Source organism: Schistocerca serialis, chromosome 6, assembly GCF_023864345.2.
Source record: "Schistocerca serialis cubense isolate TAMUIC-IGC-003099 chromosome 6, iqSchSeri2.2, whole genome shotgun sequence".
Classification (NCBI taxonomy): domain Eukaryota; kingdom Metazoa; phylum Arthropoda; class Insecta; order Orthoptera; family Acrididae; genus Schistocerca; species Schistocerca serialis.
The window spans coordinates 684,411,967-684,435,420 of NC_064643.1; the positions used below are offsets into that span (position 1 = coordinate 684,411,967).

The following is a 23,454-nucleotide window of genomic DNA, read 5'->3' on the forward strand; positions in this document are numbered from 1 at the left end:
ATCATGGATACGCAATGTGCATGTGCCAAGGCTGTGTCAACTGTCAGAGCTCTTCTCTCACCATATGGAGTATAGGCCCTTTGCAACAGTTTTTGGCTGTGATGTCTCGAACGGGGGTTCTTCCTCCCATTGTGTCACATGGCCAATGACCAAAAGGATATAATGGAGTAGCCAGCTGACAGAGACAGTGGGCTTATGAGGCCGATGTGCATATGCTTGAACTGATGCTTTGGTATTTCAAAGTGGCCAAGAGGATGCTGGGTGTGTCATTAGGTTTTGCTTTGTTGACAGGGAATACATCCTCTTGTCCACAACTTACAGTCTCTCTGATGTTCACCCAAACAAATCACTCAGTGATTAGGCATGTGGACAGTTGCATTCCGGAATGAACAAGGTTGTGATGTTGCACAAAGATAAAGCAGCAGAAATGCTGAGGGACAAGTGGGTGTGTGCTGTTCTATGATGCATCAGAAAACTAGATGAGTCACACAAGGTATGAGCCTGGATTCGATGCAAAGGTCCATTGTGGGATCATTAAGCAGATCTTGCAGTTTCTGCTAGTGATGTTGTGCCTGTGAAAATTCCTCATAATCAATGTACATGGAAACAGTGCCAGTGCGCGAGAGGTAATAAGCTATGCCAGAAATTGGTTATGTATTGTACAATATACTCAGAGTGTCTGTGTCATTTATGGCACTCATCCCTCATCCTTGTGGGCTTACGGATAGCACCCACAAATGGTTTCATTAACTACTAAGGGTTCCCTGTCAAAATCGGACCATTTGCATTGCGATTATGCAAGCCTTTGAGAAAAGAAGCACAGTAGCATCTGCTTGAAACAATACATGTTAACACATTCAGTACTATCAGAGTCATATTTTCTAAAATTAAAGTTGCTCATTCTTCCTATATTCATTAATGGTGTGCAAATGTGAGTGTCAATGAAAATATTAAAAACACACTGATATAGAACAGCTTACAGCAAAGATCTGGATAATGTAACCACTTTGGCTTTTTGTAATGCACTACTGCATTGTGGATACAACAAAACTGAATTAGCACATCCACATGTTGCCCTTGTCAAGTATGTATACTGTTCCCTTCTGCTGTGTTTTAATCAATTCATTGAAACTTCACATTTGCACTATGATGATGAATACATAAAAACACAGAAACTTTTGTTTTGGGAATATGACTCTGTAATTATTGCAGGTGTTAACATGTTTTGTTTCAAATAGATACTTCACTTTTTGCCAAACAGTGTCTCATTTATGACCATTGTAAATCTGCTGGCCATAATTGCCTGCAAATAGATGGTATGGTACTGTCTCTTCAGTAACTTGTGCATCTTTAGAGTTTTACAGATAAATTACCTATGTGAAGGAACAGATGTATCTCTAGATTTTGAAATAATTTTTATTCCATTATAAATATTTGAACTGGTGTACGTCCCTTGTTCAAGCATACTACATTAATTGATATATGACCACTTTCAGCAGCGCTACATGGTTATGGTTTACCAGCTTTGAACTGAATGGAACAGATCAACAAGTATCTCTTTGTAGAGTGCAACAAAATTGGTGATATTAAGTAACAGAAGATAAAAAAGAGGACAAAAGCAACTGATGTAAACTGAATTGATAAGACAAAACAGCTCTATGCAGTTTCAATTTGTCAAAAGAAACAGAACAAAATCTGATGTTTATTATGAAATGGATAGATTGCTATTCACTGTATAGAGGACATGTTGAGTTGCAGACAGACACAACCAAAGACTGCTATAAATTTGAGCTTTCAGCCAAAAGGCCTGTAATGCAGAAAACATGCAGATTTACACCAGAACAACTCACAAACACATGACCAATGCCTTTGGCTGCTGAGTCTAGACTGCATCATACAGCAACTGCTCCTGATGGGAAAACAGTCTTTGGGTGGTAGGGGTAAGGAGGAAGATGAGGGGGAGAGGTAGCAGGCAAGAGGTGGGGGAAAGTGTGCTGCTGCTTGGGGGAGTGTTTAGGGATGTGATGAGGACAGGATGCAGTTGGCAGGTTTGAGGTTGTAAGGGTGGGGGAGGGGGGGAGCATAAAAGGAAAGTATTAGAGAAGGGAAAATTACTAGTAGGTGTGTTGGTGGGATAAAGGTGTGTGTAGTGTTGAAATGGGAGCAGGGAAGGGGATAGGTAGGTGGAAGACAGGGACTAGCAAAGATCAAGGCCAAGGGGTTTTGGGATTGAAGGATGTGTTGCAGGGAGAGTTCCCGCCTACACAATTCAGAAAAACTGTTGTTGGTAGGAAGGATCCAGATGGTGCAGGCTGTGACACAGTCACTGAAGTGGAGCACATCATGAGGGGCAGCTTATACAGCAATTGGGTGGTCCAGTTGTCTTTGGGTCACAGTTATACATTGGCCATACATGATGGAAGACAGCTTGTTTGTTGTTGTGCCCATGTAGAAAGCAGCACAGTGGTTGCATCTTAGCTTGTATATCAGGTGTCTGCTTTTAAAGGTAGCTCTGTCTCTGATAGAATAGGAGATGCCTGTGACAGGACTAGAGTACGTGGTAGTGGAGGATGTACAGGACAGGTCTAGCATCTAAGTCTATTACAGGGATATGAGCCATGAGGAAAGGGTTTGGGAGTAAGAGTGAAGTAGGAATGGACAATAATATTGTGTAGGTTCAGAGAACTGCAGAATACCACTGTGGGAGAGGTGAGGAGGATGGAGAATGTGATTCAGTTGTTCCAATCCTGGTAGGTACTGAGTAATGAGGGGAGCATTCCTTTGTGACCAGACAATGAGAATGTCAGAGGTGGTATGTGACTGCAGAGATAAGTCACTGGAGATCTCCACTCAGCTATTCCCTGTTCTCCAGTGACCTACACCCTTCCCTGCTTCCACTCCAAAAATGGATCTGCTACATCTATCCTTTTCCGTTCCCACTCTCCCCACTCCTACCTCCCTCCTAGCACCTCAAATCTCACGATAGCCCCTAGCAGTCATACCCTGTCCCCACCATATCCCTACATGCTTCCCTAAGCAGCATTACAGATTCCCCCACCCCTACTCTAATATACCTCCTCCTCCCCACCCAACATCCTACTCAGCTCACAGACTGTTTTCCTATGAGGCGTAATTGCTGTCCACAGTCCAGCCTCAGTGGCCAGAGACAGTGGTCATGTATGTGTTTTCTACTTTAGTCAATGCATTTTGGCTGAAAGCTCAAATGTATAATAGTGTTTTTGTTGTGCTCATCTGCACCTCCACATCTCCTCCGTATGGTGAGTAGCAATCTATCTTTTTCATATTACTGCCATTATTCCTTCCTGTATTGTCAATTGTTTAACAAGATGACATTTTGAGTGTCAAAGAAAACACTTGTTTCATTTGCAGAACCATTCTTGGTTGTTGTTACATAAACTACAACACCATGTTGGCTATCATGAAGCATATGATTTCCAGTATTACCATTTATGACAAACTATGCAAATATGCATGACCGCAGTTTTTATAATGAAGTCTAAATAAATTTAAACAACCAGTTTTATTTATCAACAATATTATAAAAAAGATGGACTGCTATTCACCATAAAGGTGACGCACTGAATTGCAGACAGGCACAATGACAAGATTGATACACATTGAGCTTTTGACCAAAGCATCCTTCAGAAAATAAAACACACACAAGCAAGCACCCCTCACATGACTGCTCTTAGGCCGCTCCAGCCAGAATGAAACTGTCACATTGAATGAAAACAGCAATCCAAAATGGGGTTGGGAAGGGAGAAAGGATAGCGTGGTACACATGGTGGTAAAGAAGTTAGCACTGTCTGGTGGAATATGCATGGTGGTGCATGCAGGGACTAGATGGTGGCAGGGCAATGCTGCCAGGTGCGGGGAGTGGAGATATGAGAGGAGCAGAGAAGGTGAAAATAACCGGCAAAGAGCAGTGCACAATGAGATTATGGTTAAGACACACAATTAATATTTAAATAAATGCAGTTGCTGGTGCTTTATTAGCATGGCTATTCACATAACAGTACAGATAATTAGTTGTTAACCAATGATAATCTTTTTATGTTCACCATCAAGCAACAACGGACTGTTTCATGAGTTTCAGTTGACAATAACTAAATCATAATCACAAAAAAGTAATTGTTAAACTATGAATTGACTACAAAAGTGAGCTGTATTACCTTTTTATAAAATGAAATGCCAAAAGTCACAAAAAATGTAATTTACATTATACACAAACTTTTTTATTTTAGTATAATACACACAAGTCAACTCAGCCTGTCATTCAGTTTCCAGATTTGTAATAGTCTGATTTAATTTCCAGTTCAAATACTATACGTCACTGGGTACCACAGATGTTTGCATCAGCTGAAGAATACAAGGAGTATCAAAAATACACAAACACAACTAATGCATCTGTGTCAATTTGTGAAATGATATCTTTCACTGGTGTGGCAGACACAGACGCAAATGCAGGATCTTGTGGAGTGGTAATGTGTTCTAACTGAGAAGTATTAAGAATGTTTCTGTCCTTCTATATCTTGTCACATAAATTCACAAAACACTATTAAGATCACATTTTTCCTTTTTTTTCTACTCTGAGTTGAATGACAATATCTGTCACAAATACTTTTTTTAATACTGTGAAGAAGGAAAAAGATAATGTTAAAATCAAATTTGGGAAAGAGAGCAAACAGAATTCATTTATTCATTATTTCACATGGTGCTCCATGGATCACATTGTAGAATGTGGATACTGAACATGTCTCAGTATATGTTAATATAGAGATGGAGCTACAATAAATTATTTCTGCAGATTTTATTAATAATGTAATTAGCATTAAATACAGATATAGGTTATGTGTTAGAAGCACTTGTCATGCTCAGCTTACGTTTTCAAATGCCCAAAATTAGTGTCTTTCATAATAATGGAAAACGCAGGATGGAACGTAACAGTATTATGAAAAGAAAAGTTGCTACTCACCATATAGTGGAGATGCTGAGTCACAGATAGGCACAACAAACAGACTGTCACACAAAAAGCTTTCGCCCACTAAGGTCTTCATCAAAAATAGATGATGGACACACACACACACACACACACACACACACACACACACACACACGCACACGCACATGCAAATCACACACATGACTACAGTCACAGGCAATTGAAAGCACACTGCAAGCAGCAGCACCAGTGCATTACGGGAGTGATGACTGGGTGGGGGTAAGGAGGAGGCTGGGGCAGGGAGGAGAAGGGAACGGGGTTTAGCAGAAAAGGAAAGAAGCTGCCACCCATTCCATACCAAGAAGTCCCTTCCATACAGCCTAGCCACCCTTGGTTGTCACATCTGCAGTGATGAGTGGTCCCTCTTGAAATATACTGAGGGTAGACTGAAGTCTTCACAGACCATAATTATACTCCCAAACTTGTACAAAAACTAATCTCCCATGCCTTATCATTCCAATCTCCCACCACCTCCCAAAGTCCCACTGTCTGGCCACAGAGGAGCATTCCCTGTTGTCACACTATCCTTCCCACCCCTACCACAGTGGTATTCCGCTGTCCACCAAACCTACACAATATACTTGTCCATCCTTACAAAACCCCTGCTCCCAACCCCTTACCTCATGGCTCATTCCCCTGTAATAGATTTAAATGCAAGACCTGTTCTATACATTCTCCTACCACCACTTACTCCAGTCCATTCATAAACATCATGTATCCCATCAATGGCAGGGCTACCTGTGAAACCAGGCATGTGATCTACAATCTAAGCTGCAACCCCTGTGCTGCATTCTATGTGGGCATGACAACCAGCAAGCTGTCTTTCTGCATGAATGGCCACCAAAAAACTGTGGCCAGGAAACAAGTGGACCACCCCACTGCTGAGCATGCCACCCAACACAACATTCTTCTTTTCAATGACTGCTTCACAGCCTGAGCATCGGGATCCTTCCTACCAACACCAGCTTTTCCAAATTGCACAGGTGGGAACTTTCCCTGCAATATATCCTACATTCCCGCAATCCTCCTTTCGTAGTCACTATCCTCACCCATTCAGCCTCTCCATAGTCCCATTCCAGCACTACACAGCCATCATTCCACCATCACACCCAGTCTTTTTATTTCTCTCCTTTTCCACTACTTCTCCCTCCCCCCCCCCCCTCCCCCCCCCCAACCTCTCCCCTGCTCTCCGTCTAACCTGCAGCACTTCACTGTCTGCCAGTCCTACCATACTATCCTTCCTCCTCCCCGCCCCAGCCTCCTCCTTACCCCCACCCAGTCACCATTCCCATCATGCACTGGTGCTGCTGCTCAGTGTGTTTTCAGTTGTCTGAGACTGCAGTCGCGTGTGAGAGCTGCATTTGTGTGAGTGTGTGTATGTGTGTCTGTCGTCTATTTTTGACGAAGGCCTTACTGGCCGAAAGCTTTATGTGTGACAGTCTTTTTGTTCTGCCTATTTGCAACTCAGTATCTCTGCTATATGGTGAGTAGCAACTTTCCTTTCCATAATATTGTCTAACATAATAAATAGAAAAGCTGCAACTGCCCCTCAAGTTGTGGCATTCAGCTTCAGTTCATATATTAGTACACATTTGACAAATTCATCAGTAAAATGATAACTTTTGAAGGACAAAGCGTATTTACATGAACAGAAAAATTCTTCTTAATCAAAAGCAAGTGCCTTACAAATAGATAAAATGCTGATACTGTGACGGATGATGATCTTTGATAAACTGATAATACAAGTTATGCACAGATAAACAAAAATTTTAAAAATGGCTTTGCATTTGAAATGGTGGGGTAACAGCTATGGTAAATATTCAATGGATACCACATGACTTGGGACTCAAGTCTGACAACAAATGGCCGATGTCATAATTTAAAAAGTCTTGGGCATGTATTCACCTCTGGCAATGTTTGTTAATGTGAAAAATGCCAACTTTTACTGTGGATCAGAGTCCACATTAAACTGTAGATCTCTAATAACTGATTTTGTAAGTCATTGTATGTTCTGAGGAAGGCAAAGGTGTATCACCTATGATAGGACAATGCCAAGTACAGCCCTGAAGTCTTCAAACCACCCGGGTTCCCTGGTTCGATTCCCGGCGCGGTCAGGGATTTTCTCTGCCTCGTGATGGCTGGATGTTGTGTGCTGTCCTTAGGTTAGTTAGGTTTAAGTAGTTCTAAGTTCTAGGGGACTTATGACCACAGCAGTTGAGTCCCATAGTGCTCAGAGCCATTTGAACCATTTTTTTTCTTCAAACCAACCTTTGAGTTGATGAGATTAGATTAGATAAGATTAGATTCAGCTTTCGTTCCATAGACCCAAAAATGAGACGATTCTTGTTGGTGTGGAACATGTGAGAAAGAATGACATAAAACATTTGAATATAATATTACTACCCTGATCATTTGTCAGGAGATTGTTAAAATAGGTGAATACATTACAGTAAACTGGAACTGCTAATATTTACAAGATTAATACACTGTCCAATTATCAAACACAAAATACCTAATCTTGACTGTTGTGTCCGAGTGTTATTACAACCAAAATCTAATGGACATTTTACTTAAGCTGGTCTAACAGTTCCTGTTAAGATACTCATCTATAGGGTAGAAGGAGTTACCTATCAAAAAGTCTTTCAAACTACGAGGTGTGGCTAGAAAATAACCGGACTGATGCTGGAAAAAACATTTATTTACAATTATTTACAATTTCATGTTATCTCCTTCAATGTACTCTCCTCCTTGGTCTCTACACCACTCCAAACGAATTTTCCACTGTTCATAGCAATGCTGCAGATCATTTTCGGTAAGTCCATACATTACTTCCGTCGCCTTTTCTTTTACTGCTTCAACAGTCTCAAATCTAGTTCCTTTCAAAGCTGACTTGACTTGCCAAAAACGTCTTCACTGACAACACACTGTGAGCTGGGGCATTGTCTTGGTGAAGGATCCATGACTTTTTTCTCCACAAATCGTTCCGTTTTCTCCGTACTCACTCACGTAGGGTAGCCAGGACGCTAATGTAGTAATGCTGATTCACTGTTTGTCCCTCTGGTACCCAATCAATGTGCACAATCACTTTGATGTCAAAAAAAAACAATCATCATTGCCTTGAATTTTGATTTTGACATTCGTGCTTTTTTTTGTCGTGGAGAACCAGGAGTTTTCCAATGCATCGATTGGCGTTTAGTTTCGGGATCATAAGTAAAAAACCACGATTCATCGCAAGTAATAACATTTTGTAAGAAGGTGGGATCACTTTCAATGTTTTCCAGGATGTCAGAACAAATCATTCTTCGGCGTTCCTTCTGTTCAATTGTGAGACACTTTGGAACCATTTTTGAACACACTTTGTTCATGTTGAAACTTTCATGAAGAATCTGCCTAACACTTTCCTTGTCAACTCCTGTTAACTCAGACACTGCTCTGATTGTTAAATGGCGATCTTGTCGAACAAGTTTACTGATTTTTTCAATGTTTGCATCAGTTTTTGCTGACAATGGTCTGCCAGTGCGAGTGTCATCACTGGTGTCTTCGCGGCCATCTTTAAATCGTTTAAACCACTCAAACACTTGTGTTCGCGATAAACAATCATCGCCGTACACTTGTTGTAACATTACAAACGTTTCACTTTCAGATTTTCCTAGTTTGAAACAAAATTTGATGTTAACACGCTGTTCTTTCTGTACACTCAACATTTTCCGACGCACAGACAAAACGTCAACTACTTAAAACAGACGCCACGGGCAGACTGAGTGCAGGAGGCAGATGAAACTCGAGCAGTAGGCGGAGCGAGAGTCATGTGACAGGCCACGTGACTTTCAGCCTTATTGCGTTCGTTTTATTGTTCCACCAGTACTAGTCCGGTTTTTTTCCAGCCACACCTCGTATGTTTAAACTGTGCTGTATCTGAAACCAAGTTTTTAATGGTTGCTGGCAATTTATTGAAACTGTGTGTTCCTGAATACTGGACCCCTTTTTGGACCAAGGTAACTGATTTTAGCTCTTTATGTACTGTAGATTGTTCATATTCTTAGTATTGATACTATGTGTTGAGCTATTGGTTGGAGATAGAGATGTATTACTTGCAACAAATTTCATTACAGAATAAATGTACTGAGAAGCAGTGGTTAGAATACAAAGTTCCTGGAACAGGTTTCTACATGATGTTCTTCAATTTGCACCACAAATTATTCTTATTACATACTTCTGCATGCTAAAAACTTTTGCTCTGTTTGATGAGTTACCCCAGAACATGATCCCGTGTGACATAATAGAATAAAAGTAAGCAAAGTATGCAAGTTTTTTTATATTTATATCTCCTACATCTGACATCATTCTCACTGCAAATACAGACTTGTTTAGGTGCTTTAGCAATTCTGTGGTATGCCCTTCCAAATAAATTTATTATCATGTTGTGATCCCAGAAATATAACACTGTCAACCTCTTCGACCTGCATGTCTTCATATGTTATACACATGCTGGAAGGAAATCTCTTACAGGTTCTGAACTGCCTTATAGTGGGTCTTTTCAGAGTTTAATGACAGTGATTTAGCTTTAAACCATTTATTAATATCAGTGAAAATTTGATTACCAGCTGTTCCTAAATTGGTACTTGACTTGCTACTTATTGCAATGTTTGTATCTTCTGCAAATAAAACAAACTTAGCATCTGGCAATGTAACAGATGAGAGGTCATTAATGTACACAAGAAAAAGCAATGTAACCAAGAGGGAACCTTGAGGAACACCACATGTAATTAATTCCCAATCAGATGAAGACTGACTGCTTACTGCACAGATATTTCACAGCAACACCCTTTGTTTCCTATTAGATAGATAAGACTCAAACCATTTTGCAGCATTGCCGGTGACACTATCATAATATTCTAATATACTTAAGAGAATGCTGTGGTTCACACAGCCAAATGTTTTTGACAGGTCACAGAAAATGTCAGTAGCCTCTAATTTATTATCTGATGAATTAGTACATTCTCACTGAAGTGTAAATAGCTTTCTCTGTATCAGAACCTTAAGAAACTCAAACTGTGACTTGGACAATATATTATTCGCAGTCAGGTGCTTAAGGAGAGGCTTGAACACAACCTTTTCAAATATTTTTGAGGAACTGGCAAAAGTGAAATTGGTTGATAGTTTGATGGTATCTCTTTATCCCCTTTCTTGTAAAGAGGCTTAACTTCAGCATATTTTAGCCAGTATAGAAATGTTCCGCTGATAAGAGATTGATTACATAGATAATTAAAGTTAGAGCTCAACTCGCATGAGTACTCTTTGATTAACTTCATTGATATGTTATCATACCCATTAGAATACTTAAATTTTAAGGATTTTAAGATGGATGCTAGTTCTTTGGGAGATGTGAGTGTCATTTCCATTTTATGAAGTTATTTTTAAAGACTAGTCTCAGGTACTCCATTGCAATGTTCACTGAACCCGATAATCCCAAACTGTCAGTAACAGAAATAAAGCACTTGTTTAAGAGGTTTGCAACACTAAATGCACTTGTTACCAGTGTCTCATTTATTTTTAGCGCTATCTGTTCCTCTTCCTTTTTGGCCCCACCTGTCTGTGTCTTCACTATATCCCACACGGTGTTTATTTTGCTGCCCCTGATGTATTTTTTTTTTTTTTTTCTTGTAATAAGGTTGCTTTGATTTCTGGATTACTTGCTTCAATATTTTGCCATGTTCTTTGTATTACAATGCCAACATCAGAGCTGTTCCAAGACAGTAGTTACAGTCTCCTTTTTGTCCAACACAATGACTTTATTCTCTGTGTAAATTGTTTATTTTTGGACTTCTGTTTGATTTGAGATACCTTTCTCAGTTATGACATCTGCTGTTTGTTGTCCAACTTGACTACAAGTCAATCTGGTATTCATGAAATACTTACCATACCTGTTATCTCACTGTTTCAAATGCAAAGAAATTTTATTTTTATTTATCTGCACGTAACTTGTGTTGCCAGTTTGCCAAAGATCATCATCTTTCACAATAACAGCATTTGTGGTAATACAATGAGCTGCACATTTCTGTGGTTTCAGAATACCTTCTGAATTTTTTTGGAACAAATAAATTATGTAGAACAGAAACACAGCAATTTTTTATTCTCCTGACGAATGTCAGATTGATGCATAGAATAGTTTCCATTACGATTCTTCACCTGTATACTTGTGTTGTTATTGTTTCAGTTATAATCAGCACTGAGGATTTGATGCCCTTGACCAAGTTACTTGTATCATAAGCAAAAATTACTATATTTGTCTTGTTATTTACTGATGTTTATAGATCATTAATATACACTAAGAAGATCAGTGGTCCAAGTATCAAGCCTTGGGAAATACCGTAGTTAATAGTTCCCCACTCTGATTTTATTGTTTCAGCCACTCCTATTAGGGCAGCTCTTTGCTTCCTGTTATGTAAGTAATCACAACCAGTGGAACCAGGTGACTTTGAAGGCCAATTCTGCAGTGCGAGATCCATATGCTCCTTACAGCTGACCCAACAACAACTTTCTGTAACACACAGAAATTAGTCAACTAAAATACGAGGTTTTGGTTCATTGAAACCGGTCATATGAATAATAAAAAAAAAAAAAAAAAATTGCAATCAAGACGGATTTTAAGTAACATTATAAAATCACTGATTGCTGTTATCCTGTAAGACATTATGTCTGTTTGTGTAAAAAAAAGGGCAATTTTTTTTATTTTTTATTTTTTTTTTTTTTTTATTTTTTTTTCCAGCCTTTGATAGGCTATAAACAAAAGACAATTTCATAGAAAACAATTATTTTACTACCAACAGTATTGTACACTTATTGTTACTTTTCAACATAATTAACAAAAAGATTGAGACATTTATCGTACCTGTGGACAAGCTTTGCAATACCCTCTTTAAAAAATGTTGCCACCAATGATTGCAAATGAGCATTGAGGTTGTTTTGAAGATCTTCATTGGTTTGAAAGTGCTGCCCTCCTAGCCATGTCTTCAGTTCAGGGAAAAGGCGGAAATCACTGGGTGCCAGGTCAGGCAGGACTATATGGTGGATGATCGTAAATGCCTCACTGAAATTATTCCAGGAGCAATTGGGTTGTGCCAGCAGTGTGTAGACGAGTGTTGTCATGGATCAACACAATTCCGGAAGTCAAATGCAAATTTTTGTTATTCAAAACAAACGAACAGGAATGCTGCCTGAAGACGTGGGTACGAGGGCAGCATTTTCAAACCAATGAAGATCTCCAAAAGAACGTCAATGCTCATTTGCAATCATTGGTGGCAACATTTTTTGAAGAGTGTATTGCAAAACTTCCAGAATGAGATTTTCACTCTGCAGCGGAGTATGCGCTGATACGAAACTTCCTGGCAGATTAAAACTGTGTGCCGGACCGAGACTCGAACTCGGGACCTTTGCCTTTCGTGGGCAAGTACTCTACTAACTGAGCTACCCATGCATGACTCACGCCCCGTCCTCACACCTTTACTTCTGCCAGTACTTCGTCTCCTACCTTCCAAACTGGAAACATCCCTCAGGCTGTGGCTGAGCCATATCTCCACAATATCCTTTCTTTCAGGAGTGCTAGTTCTGCAAGTTTTGCAGGAGAGCTTCTGTTAAGTTTGGAAGGTAGGAGATGAGGTACTGGCAGAAGTAAAGCTGTGAGGACGGGGCGTGAGTCATGCTTGGGTAGCTCAGTTGGTAGAGCACTTGCCTGCGAAAGGCAAAGGTCCCGAGTTTGCGTCTCGGTCCAGCACAGTTTTAATCTGCCAGGAAGTTTCACTGCAAAGCATGTCCACAGGTATGATACATATCTCAATCTTTTTGGTGGTTATGCTAAAAAGTAACCATAAGTGTACAAAACTTTTGGTATTAAAATAATTGTTTTCTCTGAACTTGTCTTTTATTTATAGCTTGTCGGAGGCTTGGGGGGGGGGGGGGGGGAGGGGGGGGGGGACGCCCTTGTATTTATAATACAAGTGGAGAGAGATCTACTCGCCAAACAGCAGTACATGTCAATCCGTAAGAGTTGAAGGAAGAATGACTGATAAGGCTTAAAATATTGGAAAAGCCACTGGAAAAGTCATTCAGTGCTCTATATATGCAAGAAAAGCTACAGGAAAAGTCATTCAATGCTCTATATATGGGAGACATACCATACAGCATAACATAGAATCTCACGCAACTGGTAAACCTGAGATGAGAAGATAGAAGTGAAATAAATGGTAGTAAGCAACTCAGTTATGAGTAAAAATATGTGATAAATGGAGAAAATATAAAAATGCAGTAAATGAAGCAGGCAAAAAGGAACACAAACGTCTCAAAAATGAGATCAGTAGGAAGTGCAAAATGGCTAAGCAGGCATGGCTAGAGGACAAATGTAAGGATGTAGAGGCTTATCTCACTAGGGGTAAGATACATACTGCCTACAGGAAAATTAAAGAGACCTTTGGAGAAAAGAGAGCCACTTGTATGAATATCAAGAGCTCAGATGGAAACCCAGTTCTAAGCAAAGAAGGGAAAGCAGAAAGGTGGAAGGAGTATGTAGAGGGTCTATACAAGGGCGATGTACTTGAGGACAATATTATGGAAATGGAAGAGGATGTAGATGAAGATGAAATGGGAGATAAGATACTGCGTGAAGAGTTTGACAGAGCACTGAAAGACCTAAGTTGAAACAAGACCCTGGGAGTAGACAACATTCCATTGGAACTACTGATGGCCTTGGGAGAGCCAGTCCTGGCAAAACTCTACCATCTGGTGAGCAAGATGTATGAGACAGGCGAAATACCCTCAGACTTCAAGAAGAATATAATAATTCCAATCCCAAAGAAAGCAGGTATTGACAGATATGAAAATTACCAAACTATCAGTTTAACAAGTCACAGCTGCAAAATACTAACGTGAATTCTTTACAGACGAATGGAAAAACTGGTAGAAGCCAACCTCGGTGAATTTCAGTTTGGATTCCGCAGAAATGTTGGAACACGTGAGGCAATACTGACCCTATGACTTATCTTAGAAAATAGATTAAGGAAAGGCAAACCTATATTTCTAGCATTTGTAGACTTAGAGAATGCTTTTGACAATGTTGACTGGAATACTCTCTTTCAAATTCTAAACGTAGCAGGGGTAAAATACAGGGAGCGAAAGGCTATTTACAATTTGTACAGAAACCAGATGTCAGTTATAAGAGTCGAGGGGCATGAAAGGGAAGCAGCAGTTGGGAAGGGAGTGAGACAGGGTTGTAGCCTGTCCCCAATGTTATTCAATCTGTATATTGAGCAAGCAGTAAAGGAAACAAAGAAAAATTCAGAGTAGGTATTAAAGACCATGGAGAAAAAATAAAAATGTTGAGGTTCGACGATGACATTGTAATTCTGTCAGAGACAGCAAAGGACTTGGAAGAGCAGTTGAACAGAATGGACAGTGTCTTGGAAGGAGGATATAAGATGAACATCAACAAAAGCAAAACGAGGATAGTCGAATTAAGTCGGGAGATGCTGAGGGAATTATATTAGGAAATGAGACACTTAAAGTAGTAAAGGAGTTTTGCTATTTGGGGAGCAAAATAACTGATGATGGTCGAAGTAGAGAGGATATAAAATGTAGACTGGCAATGGCAAGGAAAGCGTTTCTGAAGAAGAGAAATTCGTTAACATCGAGTATAGATTTAAGTGTCAGGAAGTCGTTTCTGAAAGTTTATTTATGGAGTATAGCCATGTATGGAAGTGAAACATGGACGATAAATAGTTTGGACAAGAAGAGAATAGAAGCTTTCGAAATGTGGTGCTACAGAATAATGCTGAAGATTAGATGGATAGATCACATAACTAATGAGGAGGTATTGAGTAGAATTGGGGAGAAGAGGAGTCTGTGGCACAGCTTGACAAGAAGAAGGGATCGGTTGGTAGGACATGTTCTGAGGCATCAAGGGATCACAAATTTAGCATTGGAGGGCAGCGTGAAGGGTAAAAATCATAGAGGGAGACCAAGAGATGAATACACTAAGCAGATTCAGAAGGATGTAGATTGCAGTAAGTACTGGGAGATGAAGAAGCTTGCACAGGATAGAGTAGCATGGAGAGCTGCATCAAACCAGTCTCAGGACTGAAGACAACAACAACAACAACAACAACATGTCATAAATAGTCAAAAAAAGGAAACTAAGTTCATGGGAAAATGTAGCAAATGAGGGCCTCAAGACAAGTCAAAGCTTTCAAGGGAAGCGTGCTTGAATACTGTCTGCAATAACACACACACACACACACACACACACACGACTGCAGTGTCAGGCAATTGAAACCATATTTTGCATTGTTTGATAGAATTAATTGGCATTAAGAATCATGGTGTGCGTTCCTGTTGTCATGTCGTAGTTCATGAACAACTGGCAACGTATGAGTGGCCAAGTGGTCCTGACAGTCGGATACCAGTTACTTTGGAATAAGGCTAGGCATCTCGGACATATTCTGAGTCGTGGTCACCTTTGTGCTCAGACGGCAAAGACTACCAAATCCACCGGTTAGTCCCTCAACCGTTAGGGGTAAAACTCAATGGGACCTGGGGCAAGTAAGGCTAGCAACCTGCTTCCCTGGTACTTTAAATATGATGCTGGCAACAATCAGAGCAAAATGCCTCAGACTTTTGGAGGTGATGGAGTCCCACCTCTAATTGACAAACCAGGGACTCCTAAGATACGATTCGGCAAATGAATGGTAACAAGATGGGGAGCTATTAATATCAATGGGGGCTACTCTGGGAAGAAGGTAGAGCTGGCAGAGGCTGCAAATAAGATGGGGTTGGACGTTTTAGCTGTTAGTGACATTCGGGTAAGGGGTGAGAAAGAAGAGGAAGTGGGAGAATACAAGGTCTACCTGTCAGGAGTCAAAGCAGGAATAGCACGATGGGGTGTAGGGCTTCACATCAGGAAAGAAATGGAACCCAGCATAGTTGCAATAAGGTATTCATACGAACGACTGATGTGGATAGATTTGACAGTGTCTAGCAAGAAAATTAGGATTGTGTCAGTATGTTTGCATTGTGAAGGGACAGATCAAAATAAGATGGATAGTTTATATGACACACTCAGTGATGTAGTTGTTAGAGTAAAGGACAAGGACAGTGTTCTGCTCATGCGTGATTTTAATGCCAGGATTAGAAATCGAACAGAAGGGTATGAAAAGGTTATGGGCAAATTTGGAGAGGATATGGAGGCCAACAGGAATGGGACACAACTCTTGGATTTCTGTGCCAGTATGCGCTTAGTAATCACAAACTCCTTTTTTAAACATAAGAACATTCACCGGTATACTTGGAAAGGCAGGGGAACCAGATCTGTCATTGACTATATAATAACAGATTAGGAATTCAGAAAGACTGTGAGGGACACACGTGTATTCAGGGGATTCTTTGATGACACTTATCATTATTTAATCTGCAGTGAAATTGGTATTGTGAGGCTGAAAGTGCAGAAGGTCAGATCATATGTAGGAGGATAAGAGTGGAGAAACTTCAGGATAAAGAAATCAGGCACAAGTACATAACAGTGATCTCAGAAAGGTACCAGTTAGTTGAATGTAGTCAATTACAGTCATTGGAAAAGGAATGGACAAGGTACAGGGACACCGTACTAGAAGTGGCTAAACAATGTCTTGGAACAGTAGTGTGTAAAGATAGGATGAAGCAAACAGCTTGGTGGAATGACACAGTCAAGGCAGCCTGTAAAAGGAAAAAGAAGGCCTATCAAATATGGCTACATACTAGAACTCAGGTAGACAGAGAAAGTTATGTTGAAGAAAGAAACAAAGCCAAACACATAATTGCAGAATACAAGAAGAAATCTTGGGAAGACTTTGAAAACAGGTTGGAGACTTTGGGTCAAGCTGCTGGAAAACCATTCTGGAGTGTAACTAGCAGTCTTTGAAAGGGAGGTAAGAAGGAAATGACAAGTATTTTGGACAGGTCAGGAAAACTGCTGGTGAATCCTGTTGATGCCTTAGGCAGATGGAGGGAATATTTTGAAAAGTTGCTCAATGTAGGTGAAAATACGATCAGTACTGTTTCAGATTTTGATGTACAATGGGATAGGAATGATGATGGAAATAGGATCACATTTGAGGAAGTGGAGAAAATGGTCAATAGATTGCAGCGCAATAAAGTGGCTGGGGTGGATGAAATTAAGTCGGAACTCATAAAATACAGTGGAATGTCAGGTCTTAAATGGCTACACAGGATAATTGAAATGGCGTGGGAGTCGGGACAGGTTCCATCAGACTGGACGAAAGCAGTAATCACACCAATCTTTAAACACGGAAACAGAAAAGATTGTAACAACTACAGAGGTATCTCTTTAATCAGCGTTGTGGGTAAAATCTTCTCAGGTATTGTTGAAAGGAAAGTGCGATTATTAGCTGAGGACAAATTGGATGAAAATCAGTGTGGGTTTAGGCCTCTTAGAGGTTGTCAGGACCAGATCTTTAGCTTACGGCAAATAATGGAGAAGTGTTACGAGTGGAACATGGAATTGTATCTATGCTTTATAGATCTAGAAAAGGCATATGACCAGTTTCCTAGGAGGAAGTTATTGTCTGTTCTACGAGATTATGGAATAGGAGGCAAACTTTTGCAAGCAATTAAAGGTCTTTACATGGATAGTCAGGCAGCAGTCAGAGTTGACGGTAAATTGAGTTCATGGTTCAGAGTAGTTTCAGGGTAAGACAAGGCTGTAACCTGTCTCCACTGTTGTTCATATTATTTATGGATCATATGTTGAAAACAATAGACTGGCTAGGTGAGATTAAGATATGTGAACACAAAATAAGTAGTCTTCCATATGCGGATGACTTAGTTGTGATGGCAGATTCGATTGAAAGTTTGCAAAATAATATTTCAAAGCTAGATCAGAAATGTAAGGACTATGGTATGAAGATTAGCATCTCCAAAATGAAAGTAATGTCAGTAGGAAAGAGACATAAACGGATTGAGTGCCAACCAGGAGGAACAAAGTTAGAACAGGTGGACCGTTTCAAGTACTTAGGATGCATATTCTCACAGGATGGCAACATAGTGAAAGAACTGGAAGCGAGGTGTAGCAAAGCTGATGCAGTGAGCGCTCAGCTATGATCTACTCTCTTCTGCAAAAAGGAAGTCAGTAACAAGACTAAGTTATCTGTGCACCGTTCAATCTTTCGACCAACTTTGTTGTATGGGAGCGAAAGCTGGGTGGATTCAGGTTACCCTATCAATAAGGTTGAGGTTACGGATATGAAAGTAGCTAGGATTATTACAGGTACTAGTAGATGGGAACAATGGCAGGAGGGTGTCCACAATGAGGAAATCAAAGAAAAACTGGGAATGAACTCTATAGTCAGGGCGAACAGGCTTAGATGGTGGGGTCATGTTACATGCATGGGAGAAGCAAGGTTACCCAAGAGACTCATGGGTTCAGCAGTAGAGGGCAGGAGGAGTCGGGGTAGACCAAGGAGAAGGTACCTGGATTCGGTTAGGAATAATTTTGAAGTAATAGGCTTAACATCAGAAGAGGCACCAATGTTAGCACTGAATAGGGGATCATGGAGGAATTTTATAAGGGGGACTATGCTCCAGACTGAAGGCTGAAAGGCATAATCAGTCTTAAATAATGATGATGATGATTATGATGATGATGATGATAAGAATCATAAGGTTGTGGATAAATCAAATTCCCTGCTATATCCTATCACTCAGAGGTGTTAGTTCCACAATACTATGGATAAGCCTCTGAAATGTTGGGAAGGAAATAAAAGAAGTTTTGAGTCAGTTCATGGGGCATATGTGGACTGAATAACTGGTACTGCACTAGGTATGGATAGCATGGATCCAGGCTTTAAATCTCAGTGTGGCTCACAGATTCTGTTCTATCACAGAAAATGCTTTGTAAATATGTTTGTAGTTACTTTCTATGATGTTGGTTAAGGAACATAATTCATACATATATGGCTGTTAGAAACAGTGATTTATTACCACATATCATAACTTACATTAACACAACCGACACATTACAAGTCAGAGAACAGACTGTCTTATCAAAGAGAGTCTGCACGAGGCCCAACTGCCATGTGGCAGAGAGGTATTTTACCCTTGTGTCAGCAGTTATTTTTCGAATCCCCAGAGAGGCTCCTCCACCCACAGTGCGAAGCAGGGCTAAGAGCATTGAGCGCCAGGTGTTATTATGCTGGAATGCTGTGTGTAGCTGCACGTGATGGCTTCCGTTGCTGTTAGTCATGCAGCAGGGTACGAGTGATGCATTTTAGGTTGTGACGTATGCTGTGGACAACTCTGCTATAACCATTAGATGGTGCTAAGATGGTAATCTTCCAGGCATTGGGATACACTGGCGCATTTGTCCAAAGTGATAAATACCAGTGTCAGCCGGTATCAGGAACAAGACTGTGGGAGGCAGGGTTGGTATGGTGGCCAGGCACAGCAGTCTGATGTGAAGCAGGGGAAGAGACAGAAACCTTGGCATCATGACATTTAGGATCCATCACCTAAGAGCTGCAATTTGAGTCTAACCGTGTCAACACTGGATAGTAGTGGGATGGTGGGAGAAAAGTGGTGAGCGATGGATCCATCGTTCAACGGACGGTCATTGTGGCAAGTGTCAATGATGAGGGGGTTGCTGACTAACTTGATGGAGATAACTTGCAGAAGGAAACCATGGATGTCAATGTTGAATTTGAAAGCATAGGGTGTGGTTGGCAGTGGATGAGATGCATCAGGCATAAGCTCAGTGCCATTGGTGTCTGCTAGTGTCCATGTGGGCTTCAATCTGTTAATGAAGACGGTGGACCTTTTACTGTTAACAATAATGTGAAATGTGTTCATGCCACAATGGACCACTCTGTACAGGCTGAAATATTGAGGGTGTAGAATTGGCCTGATGGTATTGTCGGGTTCAGCTAAACTGGTGGCTGTCCGACCTTCGATTAACATGATTCAGAAGAATAAAGACCTTCAGTTAAGCAACAATAACTTTATTGCGAGCACATATCTGATGATGCCTGGCATGCGTGGACTGATCGGAGTTACAAAATTTGCTTCCGGCCTCTACAGAAGGATCCTTAATCCTAGGAAAACTTCCGTAGTTATTGGAGAGAAAACTGTAGTCGTCCACACAGGCCAGGAGGCACAGAACTACCAATTAACTCGAAAAACAAGGAATAATAACAATAAACAGAACGTATCTAAAAGCTAGAAAACAAAGCGCCTCTAGAGGTTGGGCGCGGAACTACACAGACATCGTGTACAGTAATTACGACTGCACAGCACTGCATTGACACGCGCACACACACACATACACACACACACACACACACACACACACACACACACACACACACTCCACACACACACACACACCACACACACACACACACACCACACACACACACACACACACACACACACACACACACACACCGGCGAGCTTGAATTGGCATGCGGCAGCGTCGCTACATCAGCACCCCCCCCCCCCACGATAGGCAATCCGCAACAATGTTGTCGATCCCAGAAATATGTCTATTGTCGGTAGTAAACTGGGCCATGAACTCAAGGTGATGAAATTGACGGGGGGAGCAGTTGACACTATTCTGACGGAAGGTGAACGTGAGTGGCTTGTGGTCTGTATATATTGCGAAAGTTCGCACTTCCACTTGGGGGCGGAAATATTTCACTGCTTGGTATACCGCCAGGAGCTCACGGTCATATGTGCTCGATTTTCTCTGTGCAGGCGAAACTCGTGGGAATAATACGCCAGTGGCTGCCATGCGTTGTCTGACCATTGTTGTAACACGGCTTCGATCGCCATCTGGCTCGCGTCTACGACAATTGCTAATGGCGCGTCGAGCCATGGCAGGGTGTATATGCGGACAAGGGAAAAAAATTCCTGGATTTTTCCCGGATTTCCCGGTTAAAAATACACTTTGTCCCGGGTGAAAACACACTTTTTCCGTGTTGAGCGCCAGTATATTTTCCCTTTAAACTGCGAAACTTATCAGTCCTTTGAATGGTTGGGGTTTTATACACAGGCATTGAATTTCCCAGCACTTTAGAAAATGGAACTCAGAGAAAATATCATGTTTCGCAAATATGTACGCTGCGTATTTTCATATTACGAAAGTATACATTGGATCTCCACCAAACACCACATGTTACTTTCCGAATAATTAATATCAATACTGCGATGTGCTTTTGTAAGTCAGTCATAGATCATGTCACGTTATCTTGCCAGCTGATGACAGTGGATATTCAGAGCATAGGACACATGATGTAGTCAGCCAACAGTAACATCACTGTTAAGGAGCACGAACACACAAACAGGGAAAGTTAATAGTTTAATTAATATACATAGTGTTGCTTCAAGAAAAGAAAACCTTTCACATATAATATTGGTCTCTAAGATAAATAAGCTGCAAGAGAAGCTAAGCTTTCGCATACAATGTTGATCTTTTTTGCGCGTGTTACACTTTAAGATATATCACACAAATGTGCCAGTAAAATTTTTAATAATGACATAAATGTCTAATTTTCAGGGTTTGAAATTATTCTAAATGGCTCGTCATCAAAGAGTTGATTTTTAAATGAGAGTCAAATGCTCTGTGATTTAAGAAATTCATGGTATATTCTCGCATATAGTTCAACTTACGTAAAAGGACATTTACTTTGAAAGTAACGCTTTTCTAACTACCATTCAGAATATTTTCCCGCAACCTGTTAGAAACAGGTTCGTTTCAGCAGTTGCCAGAGAGCGCATATAACAGGAGACACTGCTGCTACAATGACGTAGGAAGCCCGTATGTACGTATGTGTAAAACATTGAAAGATCATAGATTATGTCATAAAAGAAACAAGACATCAGAAGATACTCTGAGAGCATCAGAATTTCATGAACCGTACTAAAATGTGCACATTCAAAGTGCATACTTAAAGTGCACATTCGTATGTCCAGATTCCCAATGAAGTAGACCTCGACCTGATATTGAGCTTTTCAGTGTGATTTTCGGGATGTAAATTTTGTTGGAGCACCAGTACTGTATTATATCATGTTTGGTTATTTATTATGGCATAATGCCATACGTGCTAGAAGATGAAAACGTGCACCTGATATGCAGCAAACAGTTGAAACTAGCCAGTACTACAGAATTAAACATTTCGTTTCCCTCTGCGGAAAAGGTTAATAAATGTCGTATTTCGTTAGCAAACAGACAAAAAAAAACTTATTTGTTCTGCAGGATGATTAATACTTGACTGTAAGAAAGGTGGAAATAAAATAAAATCCGAAACTAATAACATATTTTAGCCTTCCGTAATTATGTGAATGTATTTTAATTCACTTGATAGCTCCTGGCCACAGATGTCCATTTTATTTCCATCTGACAGGAGAGTAAACAAAGGGGAAGCAGAAAAATCACTAAATGTAAACACGGGTCACATGGAGACTACTCTCTATAACTCAGACTGTTCTGCGCATCAGCCCGAAAAAGCTGTTAATACAAATAATACACAAGACTGATGTGGTTTCTCAATCTGATTACGTTTATTTCGTCACTGTCTGCTAGATAAAACAAAATAGGCCTTTCTAATATTGCAGCAATCTTGTAACACTCACCGAATAAATGAGGCTGTTTTGGCACAAATGGTCATTTTTATTATACGATAGAATATAATTCACGAAGTACCAATATCAAATACCTCAAGGCCTACTACAAGCAGAAAGCTTTATGTTAGGAAATAGTTTCAGATTTCATTCATTCATACCAGTTTCTCAAGCATGAGATCGAAAAGAAGTATTACGAAATTTTTATATAAATTTGGAATCGTCATACTCTTCCATAATTTGTGTGATGGCCCCGCTTCTTCTCCCTCCTCATTCTAACAAACAATCTTATCATCACCAATTCTGTACCTATTCCTGCCATTGGCAAAATTTGTTCACCGATTAACTTCACTAATCCCGACAGAATCACAGGTTTAGTTATCTTGGCCAGATGCTAGCCGGGAACTGTACAACTGGCCCTTACTAGTGTAGCAATCTGGACTAAAATTTTCTGTCAAAATTTCATTTTCTTGGATACACCGAGAAGATAATATGTAATCTTTCTCACCTGTTATTCCTCTTAGTCATTTATTTCCATTCTGTTAGTCTGAATCTATGGATTTCGCTAGTAATAATAATGACGCTGATCATTCGCAAACCCAATCAACCACATAATCAGACAGCGATTGGCATTCATCCGTTCGGCTTTACTCTGCTCAGCTCATATAGCCCCGTTCCCTTCAGTCTGTATAAAGTTTATTTCTAGATGCAATGAGGATTCTCCTGACGGAGACATTACATACACTATGCACACATTCAAAAATCAACTTATGCT

At 40.3% G+C, this 23,454-nt stretch overlaps 1 protein-coding gene and 1 long non-coding RNA gene across 3 annotated transcripts in view; one reads left to right on the forward strand and one right to left on the reverse strand.

The window, feature by feature from the left end:
* The window catches only part of LOC126485115 (synaptic vesicle glycoprotein 2B-like), a 299,914-nt gene that overhangs the window by 190,846 nt on the left and 85,614 nt on the right, over positions 1–23,454 (forward strand). Inside the window, exon 8 of the mRNA XM_050108744.1 lies at positions 4,337–4,502. Within this exon, the coding sequence (XP_049964701.1) occupies positions 4,337–4,502 (166 nt within the window). The remainder of the gene's footprint in view (positions 1–4,336; positions 4,503–23,454) is intronic.
* The window catches only part of LOC126485116 (uncharacterized), a 34,453-nt gene that overhangs the window by 6,432 nt on the left and 4,567 nt on the right, over positions 1–23,454 (reverse strand). For both annotated transcript variants that reach the window (XR_007587908.1, XR_007587907.1), the window contains exon 2: positions 11,394–11,564. This is a non-coding gene — a long non-coding RNA (uncharacterized LOC126485116). The remainder of the gene's footprint in view (positions 1–11,393; positions 11,565–23,454) is intronic.